The sequence below is a fragment of the Stegodyphus dumicola genome, chromosome X1 (genome assembly GCF_044657685.1).
Source record: "Stegodyphus dumicola isolate Sdum_Otavi_A_Nest chromosome X1, ASM4465768v1".
Lineage (NCBI taxonomy): Eukaryota > Metazoa > Arthropoda > Arachnida > Araneae > Eresidae > Stegodyphus > Stegodyphus dumicola.
In genome coordinates, this window is record NC_140780.1 from 239249360 (window position 1) to 239264916 (window position 15557).

Genomic DNA, 15557 nt, shown 5'->3' on the forward strand with positions numbered 1-15557 from the left:
TATATTACTAATTTCAAATGTAATATAATTGTGATCACTTTAAACTAATAGTGTCCAGAACCTGCCAGTGGCAAATTTCAATAGTATTAATTAACCTTGAAGCTGTTATATCAATCCAGGGCTTCCCCAATACAGAGGAGTAAGTAGTATCTGTTATTATTGACAACAAAGTCATTTCCTAACAGAAATTCTGCAACTTTTTTGCCTCTAAAATCCATTTGATCTTGCCCCCATAAGTGATGTTTACTATTTACTTCTCCATTAATTATGAAAGAAATGTCTTTAAATCTATTAATCAGAGATGCTATAACTTCTAAGTGATCATCTATACTCTCAGATGGAGAGAAGTAAGTTTAGATATTAACTTACTCTGGTTTAGGTATTAATTATCAGATTAATTCTTAGTTACTGTTGTTAATTTCAAGTGGACTGTAATATAAATGTAAAATACAAACACCATTTAACATTTTTAATATTTTTATTTTTCCTTTCAAATTTTGCTTCCGATGAAGCAGCAAAACCAACGAACAACTAAAGTTTTTATAAACTACATTATCAAAGCAACATAGCATTGCCATATTAAGCAATACAAACATAGCCAACTTAATGGCACAAACGATTAGCTATTTTACAGAATGTCGTTAACATTGCCTGACTTTGAAATCCTTAGGATTTCAACAAAATTAGTTTAGCAAATTACAATGAAATTTTTAAAAAATTATATAATAAGACATTTCAAAATTCAAACTAACATACTAATAGCAAAATACGTTTAAATACAATATTCATTAAAGCAATAAAATTCTGTTAAGAGTATACAAGGATTAGGTATTATTTACAGGCAATAAACTTATATTAGAAATGCTATTTTAAAATTCACATGAGGTGTTTTTAATAGAACAACATGTATTTTTCCATCTTTCCCAGTCATCCCTTTCATCATGAATTCGACCAATTAACGAAGAACAAATTGGTAGGTTATCGTTCTTTAACAATACAAGGCTATATTTGGATATTACCTTTTTCAAACTGCCATTTTCCTCGTTGGAGTTTATTTAAATAATCTCTTGACCATTTATGCCAAATGATTTGATTAAGTTTTTGAACTTGTTGCTATCTATAAAGTCTATTAGTTGAGACATTAATTAGTTGATGTTCACGAATGGCATTAATAGGTCGACCAATTAAGAAATGGCTGGGAGTTAAAATCTTGAAATCATTTGGATCTGACGATAATGGAACGAGTGGTCGACTATTAAGAATACCTTCAACTTGATTGTCAACTGTTAAGAATTCTTCAAGAGTTAATTTGGAATTTTCTACTACCCTTTTTAGATGATATTTAAACGACTTAACTCCTGCTTCCCAGAGTCTGCCAAAATTAGGAGATGTAGGAGGTAAAAATTTCCAAGAAATTGCCTGCGAAACTAAGTATAATCAGCTAAATTTTCAGGAGGGCTGCAAGCGAGGTGATATAGTTTTTTCAGGTCTGAATTAGTGTCTACGAAATTAGTAGCATTATCTGAAAATATCGTAGAAGAAATGCCACAATGAACAAAGAATCGTTTTAAAGTAGCAATTAAAGCCTCAGCTGTTAGATCAGTGAGAATTTCTAAGTGTATTGCACGAGTGACAAAACAAACAAATGCTGCTACATAAATTTTGTTTAAAGTACCTTTACGTTGATTTTTATATTTTATGTAAAATGGACCACAAAGGTCTATGCCGGTGTTAGAAAAAGGGAGATTCATTGTGACTCTTTCCTTAGGCAAAGATGCCATTAACTGCTCTTCTATTTTAGGTTTTACCTTGAAGCATGTCATGCATTGATGTACAATTCTCCTAGCATTATTTCTTCCATTTAGTGGCCAATACTCTTGCCTTACAATATTATGTAGAGTTAGTTTGATCCCCAACGTGCAAATTTTTTATGTGAAAATGGTTCATTATAATATTAGTTAGTTTATGATCTCGAGGAAGTAAAATAGGATGTTTCTGGTTGAATGATAAATCAGAATGGACAAGTCGACCGCCAACACAAAGGAGATCATAATCATCAAGAAATATATTTAAATTACAAACATTACTTCCCGTAACATTTTCTTTTTTCTTTAAGGCATTAATTTTTCTATGGAATACATTTACCTGTACTGCTCTAATTAAAAGACCTTTTTGCATGTTCAAATTCTTCAGTAGTTGTAGAACCAGATTTCTTTTCCTTGTTTCTGGAGTTGTATGTGAACCTAAAAATAAAACTAAGAATTTGTATTAGTTTATAAAAATTATTACTTAGAGAGAAAAATTGGTTGATAAAATCTCTTGTAGTAGAAAGAGTTAATTGATGTTAGATGAATTTTTAAGCTCAGTTAAATATAGTTCCTTTTGAGTGGCGTCCATTTGTTTCACGCTGGAACCATCGGAGATATTATTAGCGGCAACAGGTGGCCCTGACCACCGAAGGTCAAGAGATTTGAGATCAGAGGGATCAACACCACGAGATATTATATCGGCAGAATTTTCACTGGACAAGATATGTTTCCACTTATAGTTTGATGTAAGAGACTGAATTTTAGACACTCGATTTCCTACAAAGTTTCGAGCTGATGAGGGGGTGAATTTATCCACGCGAGAGAGATAGTCGAGTCCGAAAATAACAAGACTTTGTGAATGTCTAATTTTAGGAAAAGAATGATTTTGTTGAAAAGTTGTGAGAGTAATAAGCAAGATCGCTCCAATCGCGAAACAAAAATTGTCTTTAAAGGCGAAACTCTTGATTTGCTGGCAAGCAATTTAGTTTTTGGAGAAGAGTTTCCATTATAACTTCGAAGGTAAACAACTGCGCCATATGCAACAATGGAAGCATCACAAAAGCCTAGTAAAACAACGAATTGAGGATCAGTATCTGTCAATTCTAATGTTTTGAATTTCCTTTACGGTGTGAACAAAACGGTTCCATTCTTTTCTCAGTTGATCAGTAAGTTCATCATCCCAGTTAATTTTCTCTAGCCAAAGCTTCTGGAGAAATATCTTGGCCTTAGTTATTAACAGGTCCAATAAGTTCAAATGGGTTATAAAGTTTAGCAATAGTTGATAAAACTTCTCATCTGGTATAAACATTTTGCAGTTTTACTGAAACTTTAAAAACAAATGTATCTTCTTTCGAATTCCAAGCCATACCTAGTGTTTTAGTAGAAGATTCTTCAGTTTGAACAAATAAATGCTCTTCGGAGTTTTGATCTACTATTTCTAGAAGTTCATCACAGTTAGAATTCCATTTATGTAAAGTCATGCAACATGAATGAAACATTTTAATTAACTGATCTTTAAGAATTTTACATGTTTTGATATCTTGGCTGCCGCTTATAATATCATCTATATATATGCTAGAAAGTGCAACTTCGGCAGCTAAGGGGAACTTAGCAGATTTGTCTAAAGCTAATTGTTTTATAACTCTATACTATAAGTAGCTAGAAATGATGCACATTTGGTGCCATAAGTCACTGTATTCAATTTATGCTCTGCAGGAGACTCATGTTCTGTGGTTTTCCACAAAATTCTTAGAAGATCTCTCTGGGCTGGTGCTATCAAAATTTGCCTAAACATTTGTTTAAGATCAGCTATTAAAACTATTTTATGCTTTCGAAATCTAAGCGTAATGTCAAAAACGTCTTCATGTACTTTTCCAGCAAGAAGAATATCATTCAACCTTCGACCAGAAGTGGTTGGCGCAGACCCGTTAACCTCCCCCCCCCCGAAGTTTGGTAGAAGTTTTCTCAGCTCTAAAGACGCCATGATGCGTCAAATAATAAATTATGGGGGCCGGGTAATCCTCAGTTACTTTTTGCATATGAGCTAATGATTCATATTCTTGAAGAAACTCACAATAAAGCTTACGCATATCAGGACTTTTATTCAATCTTCTGTTTGTTGCAGTCTTTTTTTCAGCTAAAATTCGTTAGTTACCTAGAGTATTTAATTCCTCTTCCTTGATAGGCATCTGAACGACAAATCTACCCGTACAATCCCGTTTGTACGTTTTTTGAAAATGGTTTTCACACAATTGTTCTTCTGAACTTAAGGGTCGATTAACGGAAATTTCTTCTATTTCCGAAAACGTTTTTAAGCGTTATCAGTGGTTTCCGAATTAGTTGTTAAATAACAACATTGTTTACGGGTATCTGAAACAATTGATGCGCTGGCAATCAAGCCAAATATGAAATTTATAAATATTAAATTTTCAGGTACACATTTTCTACCATCCTTTATTAATTTATAGAAAAGTTCAGACCCTAAAATCATATCTATATCTTCAGGGATTTCAAAATTTGGATCGGCTAATGTAGAACGATTTTGCATACTTAATTTTTTATGTTCAGGATGAGGACCCGATGAAGGAACTAAGTCTGTAATTTTAGGTACGACGAGAAAGTCTATTACTGAAATGGAAGAAGACATCATTTAATTTGCATTTGATTTTCATCGCATTTCCGCTTAAACCATTAACAGAAATATTTACCTTATGTTTCTTAAGACCAAGCGAAGAAGCGAATTGCAAGGTCATAAAATGCGATTGAGATGCATTGGAATTTTTTGGAAGCACGCAAGATGAAAAATTAGCAACGCTTTCGCCAGGAATCGAACCGCGGACATCTGGAATACCGACCCAGTGTTCAGACCACCACACCACGAATGCACGCCAAGAAGGTGGGAGAAATACCTTATATAATCATTCCGAATTGGTGACCAAACCTTAACAACTGTAGAAACTGTAGAATGCAAAACTTTTGTTTGACATTTTACTTAAAGAGGCAAAAGTCTTTACCACTTCAGTTACACTTGGATTTTTTATTACATTGGCTGAACTAGAGTTCTTCATGCTTTGCTTATTACGAACATCTGCAGTTTCTGGAGTGAGAAGATTTTCCGACTGCGAACTTGGGGAAATATCTTAGTCTGGCGAAGTTTTTTCACACAAGGAGTTTTTAGTTTCAGACCGACATAACAGATAATTGTGCTTTCCTTGGCATAAACGACAAGAATATTTGGATTTGCATGATGCAAGCTTATGCTTGTCACTTAAACAGTTTATACAAAGTGCATGTTTTTTAACATTATTAAATCTTTGCAATGAAGTCATTTTTAAAAAAACAACTATGTACAAAATGCAACATTTAACACAGTATGCAGGAATTGCTGTTAGACTTTAACATGAAATTTCTGGTTTTTATTTGTATAAGAAGATTTAGTTTTTAGTGGTGGTAATTGAACTCCATGTAAATTTTCTAACATTTGTGATCATTTTTCTAAATATTCCATGAACTTTCCAAATTTGGGTAATTCAGTCGATGTTAAACTCATTTCATATTGTTTTCTTGTTTCTTTATCTAACTTTTGAATGACAATATTTATTACGAATTGATGCATTAGTTCATTAGCTTCTAATTTCATTAAGTTTAAACATCTTAGGTTTTTGTTCAAAATATCAACTAGATTTCTAAGACTCTTATAAGATTCAACATGTATTTTCTCAAAATTTAAAATATTCATGATATGAGAATTAACAATCAATCGTTTATTTTCATATCTATCACTTAAAACCTGAAATAAAGACTGAAAACTGTCTTCTGGAGTTTCTACAGCTTTCACTTCTCCTTTTAATGCAAAGCGCAAATAGAATAATCTTTGAATGTCGTTTAAAGGAGAGTTATTTGTAGTCAAACTATCAAATTGTTTTTCAAAATTACTCCGGTTCTCAGTACAACCGTCAAATTCTGGTAAGCTTAAATCTTACCATCAAATTCTGGTAACTTAATAGAGTTAGAATCCTTAATAAAGTACAAAGTCTTTAATCCGGACTTGTCAGACTTTGGTGATTCTGGATTAGGGGTTTTTCCAGATTATAGATCATCAATTTAAATCTGGTAAGATGGCATGCAGAAATTATAAATTAAAAATATGAAACCGTAATTTATGAAATAAAGAGCAATTATGATCTAAAGCGATCAAAATTTACCAAAAAAAAAAGCTTAATATTTATTTGTTTACTTTATTAAACATTTCTTTCAATGTAAGTTGTTTAAGTTCCTTCGTTTTATGTGCTAATACTTTTTCTTTAATTCTATAAACAGACATAATTTCTTGTTCAGTTACAAAGTTCTGCTGTTCAAGTCCTGTAATTGCTGTGCCGAGAAACTGACTAACTTGTCAATCGAAATTTTTTCGTTTTCACTAACCTCTCTGTCACTTTCTTCATGCCTTTATCCATTTTTTGCAGAAATTCCACTTCTTGTTTGATGGACATCGAAACATGCTTTCGCTTTTTAGATCTTTGGCAGCTCCAGAATCGGAAACTCTTTTTGACGTAATCGAAAGTTCAAGCTTACTTTTTATAAAATTGCTCTAACAGTCTGCAAAAAATAATAAGCCGGATCCAATTAGAAGATTAAGGAACAATGCAGTCTGCAACGTTAACTGAAATAGATAATTAGATAATTTTAGCCTAGCTTATACTGTCTGTTATACATTAAACGCGCATGCATAAACTTATTATGCATAAAGTTATTGTGCGCGTGCGTAAACGCTACGCATGCGCAGAAAGTTTGTAGCTTTGAGGTCCAAATTATAGATCATTCCGGTTTATGGATGTCCTGATTAAGACTTTGTACTGTATTATTCGTTAAAGATTTATCAACTAAATCTGACTTTCATAATAACGTTTGTAAGCTTACCTTTATTTCTTCAAAACGGTCTTCCATCTCTTCAAATTCTAAACCCACACTAGATAAATTTTCATCGTCAATGATATTGTAATATTCCAATCGCAATGATTCAATCTGAGATAATATTCATGATGCTAGTTTTAAAGTTTCTATGATGTCGGTTAAGCACTTTTAGTTTTTCATCTGATGACAATACTGTAGAATTATCTCTACTGTTCAGTTCATCGTCTGAGTTAGCCGTTTTCCCTATTCATACACAATCAAACTAAAGTTTTTATTGCTTTTAACGTTCGAAATAACAATTTATTTAGCCGATTCTGCTCTGGCTATTAACGGATCGTAAAAATGTGGAGTTAATTTCAAGTGGACTGTAATATAAATTTAAAATACAAACACCATTTAACAATTTTTATATTTTTATTTTTCCTTTCAAATTTTGCTTCCAATGAAGCAGTGAAATGAACGAATGCCTAAAGTTTTTATAAACTACATTATCTAAGCAACATAGCTTTGCCATATTAAGCAATACAAACATAGCCAATTTAATGGCGCAAATGATTAGCTATTTTACTGAGTGGCGTTAACAACTGTCTTACTGAATAAGCTCAACGTTTTTACCATAATTTACAATATTGAAATTGTCGTTTATTATGCTAATTTACTTAATGTATTCAAATATGCTTGGAACGGAAGTGATTTTGATAAATGACGGGTACTGTAAATAATGTAATAATCAGTCTTTGTTTCATTATATTTTTTTGAATAAAATAATACAGCAATAAAATATATTGCTGGAGTACTGTAAGGGGGTAAATGAGAAATAGTTTTGAAAGGAAGCTTAGGAAGTATTCCACATTAGTAAATTCTATTATTGGGTATGCAAAAGAGAAAAGGTTGGGAACAGCTGCCTTACAGGAAAAAAAAAATGCTTGAAATCAATCGTACTGATCAGGGTTGCCAGAGTTTACTTGAAGCGCTTTTCAGATATGTGATCGGAAGTTTCGTAACTCTCGCAGCTATGAAAATTTTGTTTCCATAAAGGGAGAATGGGCTAGCGAAAGAAAGTATTCAACATAACTGAGTACAAGATCAAACTGATCGTCTGTCATACCATTGGCAAAAGCATATAAAATTAAAAAGAAAAAGAAAAAGAAAAGGGAATTAGTCCCTTTTTTAGGCCGACATTAAAATCTCAACCATTTTATTTTTTCTTAATTTTTATTTATTTATTTTTGGACTGAATAATTATACCAGCACCAAACTGAATGAATCTTAAAAGAACTCGCACATTTCTTCATTCCTCCATTCCTAGGGGGCCCATCTGGAGCCGAGTGGTAAAGTTGCTGAACACTGGTAGTTCAGTCCAGAGGTTGAATCCCAGCGAACGTGCTGCCTACATGGGTACTTTTGTGATTTTCCCAATGTGTAATGTGTATTTGAGCAAGTTTCCCTTAGAAAGCCCTCTACAAAGGCATCCCTCCTTTTAGGCAAATAAACCTTCATTGCTTTGCCATAATCAAATAAACCAAACCAGTCTATTCCTGACATTGGAAAAATTAGGAGACCACAGAAGTTAAACTGACCACATAGAGTTGCTCTGATTTCTATGTTTGCATGTAACTAATTGATATTTATGTTTATTACCTCTATTAAATTATACATTAAAATTATTCCAAAATTAGTTCTTTATGTTCCATAAGTTTCTATGCATTATATCTCATTTAGATGTGGAGTATATTTAAATTTCATGTGAAAAATATTGTTGTATGTTTTGCTTGTAGCTCTTTTGTTAAATACATTATATTGTAATGAGTCATGAAAGCAATGAAAGATGTATTCCAATTAATGATATGTCAGTTAGAAATGTTATTTTTATATTGTACGGTTTGAATTCACTTTACTTTGTTAGACACAGACATCTATCTAGGAATGATTAATTTTTGTATTTTCTCTATTATAATATTTTTAATTTTTGGTCAAGTTGTTTGAGTTAAATTATCCCAGATATGTGCCATAAAATTGTTTTTTCCCTCCTCTGTTGCTTTTTATATGTAATCTTTGTGTCTTGAACTTCAGCATCTAATTTTTTTAAGTGGTGTTCTTCAGAATTTATACTTGTTTTATTTTTATTATATATATTATACTTAAAAACGTAATATGTAGTATAAAGTTTAATATTCTTCAATTTATTTTTTCAGGTTTTTGATTGTGCTTTTAAGTACGGAACAGTGAAATACGTGCATCATGGTTCTCCATTACTTTCTAATGACACTGTAAAACTGAGAGTGTATAAATTCTTTGAAGATGATACTGTATCAGAATATTTAGATCTTTTTTTTATAATAGAAAATAGTTCTTATGATGTAATTCAACCCAAACTTCCATTAATAGTGAAAGAATTTTACGGCTTAACTAATGCAATAAATGAATCGGTATTGACTTTCAATTATAATCATAAAGCTGGGGCTGTATGTGAAGTTAAAATTTCTGATGACAACCATTTCAGACCAGCATACGGCAGAATAATTGGTGTAGGTGAAATAAATATTCCTTTCAAAAGAAGATGCCGAGATTTTTTGCAACTTGGCCTTCGTTATGAACACTTGAAGCCACCATCACCAAATATTGATTATATTTTAATATCAGTTGAAGTTAATAGTGATCCTGATTTGAATGATGGAGGTTTAGTAACTGAAAGATTTCATATTCCTGTAATAATTGAACCTGGATTTCCAAATCTTCCACCTAAAGCATCGTTTTCTGGCATGTACTTAATGGATGTAGATCAGTTCATTATAACAGCAATAACACCTGCTGTACTATCTGCAACTGATAGTGAAACACCATCAGATCAACTTGTTTTTAATATTTCTAAACCTTTGCTTCCCCATCAGGGTAGTATAGTTCATTTGTCTGACCATACTAGGCCAATCACTAGTTTTAGACAGATAGATTTGAATAACTTTGATGTGGCCTATAAACCACCTGCTAGATCTTTTAAAGAGAGACAAATGTTTGAAATTGGATTTGTGATTTATGACTTGGATTTTGCTTCCAGTGAGCCTTTTTCCATGCATATTGCTATTCGTCCTGCTATAACTACTGCACCTAGAGTTTTTATGAATGTAGGTATGGTATTATTAGAAGGTCAGTCAAGGCCATTAAGGATAAATAATCTTGAGATTGTTGATAGTGATAACATCAATGATGTGCAAATTTTTGTTACTGGTGGTTTACACCATGGAAAGTTAGAAGTTGATAAAAAACCTGCTGTTTCGTTCAAGCAACGTGATATTATTGCTGGTTCTGTAATCTATCACCATGATGATAGTGATTCAGTTCGAGATAGTATTCATTTTCGTATATATGATGGATCATATTCTACTCACACTAAATTTCCTATCACCATCATTCCAAAAGATGATAACCCACCCTCGCTGCTAATTAATGTGGGATTAAAAGTCAATGAGGGTAGTGATGTGCAGATAAAACCTACTGTGCTTCGTGCTGTTGATTATGATACATCTGAGGAATATGTTAGTTTCGTTGTAATAAAGCAACCATATTCAGGAAGAATTTTGAAAAAAGGAATTGATGTACACACATTTACCCAAAAAGATATTAATGATGGACTAGTATACTATCAACATGATGGAAGTGAGGTGTGTATATTTTATTGATTTTTGAATACATTCTTACAAAATTTTAAATGCCCTATTTTTTATTTATTACTATAAAATTTTTCACAATGAATAATATTTATTACATGTAAATTGCAAAATTCTTTTGATGCAATATTAAGAATTCACTATTACTATGCTTATACTAGTTAGGTATTTTTTATAAATAAATTTTAATATTTTAGGTTTTCACAGATGTTTTTGAAGTAATGCTTCGAGATATAAGCAATCCTCCAAATGAATCTCCTCCATATGAAGTTTCTATAAGTATTTTACCTGTTGGAGATGATCCCCCCAAACGAGATCCTGCCAGTTCTTTTAGCCTAGAAGTCCGAGAAACTGATATTGGATTGCTGAGCAGTCTTCACTTGCATTACATGGATGTTGACTCACATGACAGTGAAATTATATATACTATTACGATTCCACCCAGATTCATTGGCTCATTTGCACATGCAGGTATTCTGGAAATATAGTAATTCAGTCTACCAAAACAATAGTAAAATTAGTTAGTATTCTACTAAGGAATAATTATTATTACTCTGCATATATAATGATTTAATATCGCCAGTAATTGTTTAACATTTACATTACTTTGTAACATTTTTGTTATTTTCATTGTTTTGACACTGCCTCCCTTTTTTTCCTTGCTGCACAATTTGTGCTTGACGATTTTCATCTAGTGTGGTCGCTATAAAACAAAAGCGGTGAATTTTTTAATTTTTTTGCTACACCCTTCTTCAAAGTAACAAATAATTTATAAAACATGTATATTATTTATAATCAATCATATGGGTTGATTTCAAAAGAGCTTTTAAAAATAAATTGCTATTATGTAAAAAGATAAATATATATTTATTTCAAATTATGCTTTGTAGCTTGAATTCAATCATAATGGCCCTGTAATGTGTATTTATTCTTGAGGAACTAAATGAAGCTTATTCATAACAACAAATACTTTCTTAATTTCTGACGATTAAAAATACTTATGTATATCATCAATTAATTAGATCAATCATTGATTCTTCCAGTAGAAACTGATACTTCTATACTTCGCGACAAGCTAACCTGTGAACACATACAAGGCTAGAACGACCTTTTCGCAGCTTTTCACCCTGTTCTTCAAGTTATCCATACGCAGTAAACTGCCAGCGGATATTCAATTCCTCCAATTTGCTACACATTTGGCGACTTCTTGCCAAATCCAGCGTATTTAAATAACAATATTTTTATGCAGTGAAGCTGCAGTTGAAATTGATAGTTCATCATAGTGTAAAATGTAGGGCATGTTATCCATTGTCTTAATTTATGTGAAATATTTCACTATTCTCTAAATGTGACAAATACTAATTTGATGATATTTAAAACTTGAAACCGGAAGAGCTAACAATGTATTCCTTGCAGTTTTTGTCAAATTTTTTTCCCAAGACCCGTTCGCTTAGTTAAAAGTAAAATACATAAATTTGGAAAATCTGGTTATTTTCTTTTAATTTTAAGTGTTTATGCGGCTTGTTGCTACCAAAACAGTGAACGAGAGGAAATTTTTTATTTTTATTTTTTAAAGACATTAATTTGATTTTAATTTGTGATTGTTTAAAAAACTCTGACAATATTTTATAGCAGACATTATGAAAATTATATCCTGTATTAATTGTTAGAAAAATATTAAAGCTTTAAAATTGTGAAACAAACATAAAAATTAAGAATCAAATGATCTTATACCAATTAATTAATCATATACCAATTAATTCCACTAATAAATTAAAATTATAACATTAGAAATATCTTATATTAATTACAACAAAGCACAAATATTCATAAGAACTAAAAAAGTATAAAAAAAAATAAATTCTTAAGAAGTGCATTTATTGCTTTTAAGACATTTGCCGTTATTAAACAACGGTTTGCTTGTATTTTAAAATTAAAATATATATCCTTTGACAAATGAAACATCTATGCGTGACGGAGCGTGAAAGGTGGGCCTTTTGCTTTGCGCAAAGGAATATATCGCTTTTACATCTCTCAAGTTATAAAAAGCAGCCTGATTCAGCTCACTGAGAATCTGTGAATTATATGTGAATGACTGAATAAGTTAGGCAAAAAACCATACATTTCCTTTGAGGTATAAAAACAACAAGCATATCATATAAAAAAAATCTGGTTATTCCTTTCCTTAGATGGAATCATCTGCAAGTCAGGTGCATTAATGATAGAGTTGCTTAAGCCGTGAAACACTGGTAGTATGCAGCGAGTTGGATGTAATGGCTTTTGTAAGCTCTGAACTACATAGAAGTCCCTCAGTGTGTTGTATAAAAAAGGTCCTTTACCCTTATAAATTCACCATGAAGCCATCTCCCCCTCTAGAGAAACCCTTGTTCCTTCTACCATATTTAATTTAATTGATCAGTACTTCCGTATTGGTTAGGTTAGGTGGTTTGAATATAGCAAAACACACAAGAGATATCCGACTAAGGGGTGAAATGCATTTCGTGGAGGGCTTGGCTTTCTAAAGGTTAGGTTAGGTTAGGTTATTTAATTATGGCAAAGCCTCGAGGGCTATCTGCCTAAGGGGAGGGATGCCTTCGTGGAGGACTTTCTAAGGGAAACTGGCTCATATACACATTACACATGGGGAAAACCACGAAAACACCCATGCAGCCAGCTCGTTCGTGGCTTTCTAAAGGAAACAAGCTTGTATTCACATTACACATGGGAAAACCGACCATGAATACAGCCCGTTCACTTGCGCTCAAACGATTCAGCGATTTAAGCACTCGGCTACTGGTGAGACACTCCTATATTATATTTCCTAAGGGATTTGTTAGCTTGTATAACAGTTATAATGTTATTTATAACTGTTTATAGGTCTGCCTTTTTTTTTTTGCCTTGAAAACGGCTGTTGCATTTTTAATTCGTGGCATTGGAAAGGGCTTTTTTTTTAAATGAGGTATTCAGTCTCGCAACAATTATAACAAATAACAATATTGTTATCGTATTTATTAGAAAAATGCCCTCTCGTAATTGACAAAAACTTTCATTACGATAAGCTTAGTGGTACTGTTTATTCAGGTTTATAAGATTTTCCAACTTAATGAGGTTAAAAATTATACACATATGTTGAAGATGAAGCAGATACCATAACAATTGCTTTTTTCTCCTCCCGGTCGGTAAATGAATGAATGCCCTAATTGCTTTTCTCGTCAAGAGTGGGGTGAGGTCGGGGTTGCTGGAATTTGCAGTTTCGCCAATAATGCCAAATTCTACGGCGGACACATACACTTTCTACTATATCCAGTGTTCTCAGCTTAGGTTGACCTGAAATATAGTGAGATTCCCAAGCAAGAATCTGAATTCTAAATTTTAAACTCTCAATTTCATAAACGTGAGAAATGACAATAGCAATAGTAGAATCTTTATCCACTGAATCTATGAGGCTGTAGCCTCTTTGTAGTAACTTTTTCCAGTCTGCTGAAGTTCACATGGCCATAGATAACTATGTAGTCATAGAAAATAAAACTAATGTGGCTGTCACAAGAGGTGATGCTCACTTGTATGATTTCTGTCTTCTGCTCCTGCTTGTTTGTGTCACCATCTATTAGCACTGATGAGAAGTGTGGCACATGAATTCCTGGTGTCCTTGGGAAGGAAACGTAGTTGGCCGCGATATGTTAGGTCAGTTTGAAGTGAATGAAATACTGTACAGTTGTCCGTAAGAGTTCTCATGTAACAGTTTCCAGTATTCCAACTTATTCAAGTTGCCAGTGTTTTAAGTGGCTGTCAGGATCGCTATGCTAATGAACAGATTAGTATGTAACATAGACTTGTTAGTTGAGTGCTTGATTATGGCAAAGGATATGAAGGTCATTTATTCATTTTAAGAGGTATGATTTTATGAAAAATGTTCTAGGCAGAATTGTTTTATGTTCTTGGTGCAGAAGGGGGAATTCATGAAAATCTCACCTGGCCAATTTTCTTTTGGAGCAGCTGAAATTCTGGTTCTGGTGAGCCATGAGTCTATTATGCAAATAATTTTCTATCAGCCTGTTATGGATATATAATTTCTGCTTACCATTTTTTTGGGGGGGGGACTGAGATTTTTCTTATTTGAGGATTTTATTCGGCTTCTAAGGAAGAATATATAATATAAATAAATTTTTTAAATGCTTCTGTATTGCTTAAAAAGTTTTCTAATAATCTGTAATCCTTAAATGAATTTGTTTTGATGTGCTTTAATCTATGTGATTGCCTCTTATGGCAGCTAAAATCTGATAGGGAGAAGAAAATATTAAATTATTATTGTTAAGATGTTTGATATTTATTATATAATATGGTTATCTCTCACTTCTTTCAAAACGTTTTGAAAGAAGAAATCTTACATAGCAAATCTGTATATACACTCTCCCTGTGATATTTTAGGAGTGAATTCTTGAGATGTCAAAATCTGAAAACATGGTATTGCTGCTTAGCCTTCTGTAAATATTCTTTCTGTTATACATCTCTTGGCATTTTTAAGAGCTTTTAGATTGTTTCATGGAAGTCAGTTCTTGTGAAAAAGAGTTTTTCTGATCTTTATAATGAACTATATTAATAACAGGATAAAAGTTCCTGAAGTGCTCTCAAAATGGTGCCATTCAAAGTGAAGTTTTAGTTTAAGGAACTATAAGTGGCCAGTCTTAGATATGAAATGTTTGCCTTTGTTCATCAGCAGTTTACCACTCACTGGATTACCCGAAAGCATTTTGTATTTTCAATCCTCTTTTTATAAATCTAGAACACAGTTATAAAAAAGTGAGTCTTCACATGCATAATTAACATAGCTTTCTTGAGACAAGATGATGTGAGTGGGTCCATCTCTAAAGTCTAGTTTGGCTCAATCTGTAAAGTATGGCTTGTCTCATTCTTGGCATTAATGGAGTTTTTCACTACCTGTAATGTAAATGTGAGCTCGTTGTCCTTAACAAGACTTCTATGAAGAATTCCTCTTTTAGATAAATAGTCTTTGAGTATTTTCTGTATGGGGGGGGAGTAATCCAGCATGTTGTGAATCAGGAGCAATGATTTTAAGTGTTCATAAGATTCCTGATGAGTCGTGTCACACATTAAAACATAGAAAAAACAACTATTTAGTGCATTTTTTTTTTTTTTTGATTTGCCATGT

At 32.4% G+C, this 15557-nt stretch overlaps 1 protein-coding gene across 4 annotated transcripts in view; it reads left to right on the top strand.

Moving 5' to 3' along the window:
• Positions 1–15557, top strand: part of LOC118184363 (FRAS1-related extracellular matrix protein 1-like) — a 190469-nt gene that overhangs the window by 64447 nt on the left and 110465 nt on the right. For all 4 annotated transcript variants that reach the window (XR_015038404.1, XR_015038405.1, XM_085807237.1 and 1 more), the window contains exons 3-4: positions 8918–10381; positions 10585–10858. Coding sequence is in view for 2 of the 4 variants with exons in the window: in XM_085807237.1 (XP_085663363.1) it covers positions 8918–10381; positions 10585–10858 (1738 nt within the window). In the remaining 2 variants the exon portion in view is untranslated. The remainder of the gene's footprint in view (positions 1–8917; positions 10382–10584; positions 10859–15557) is intronic.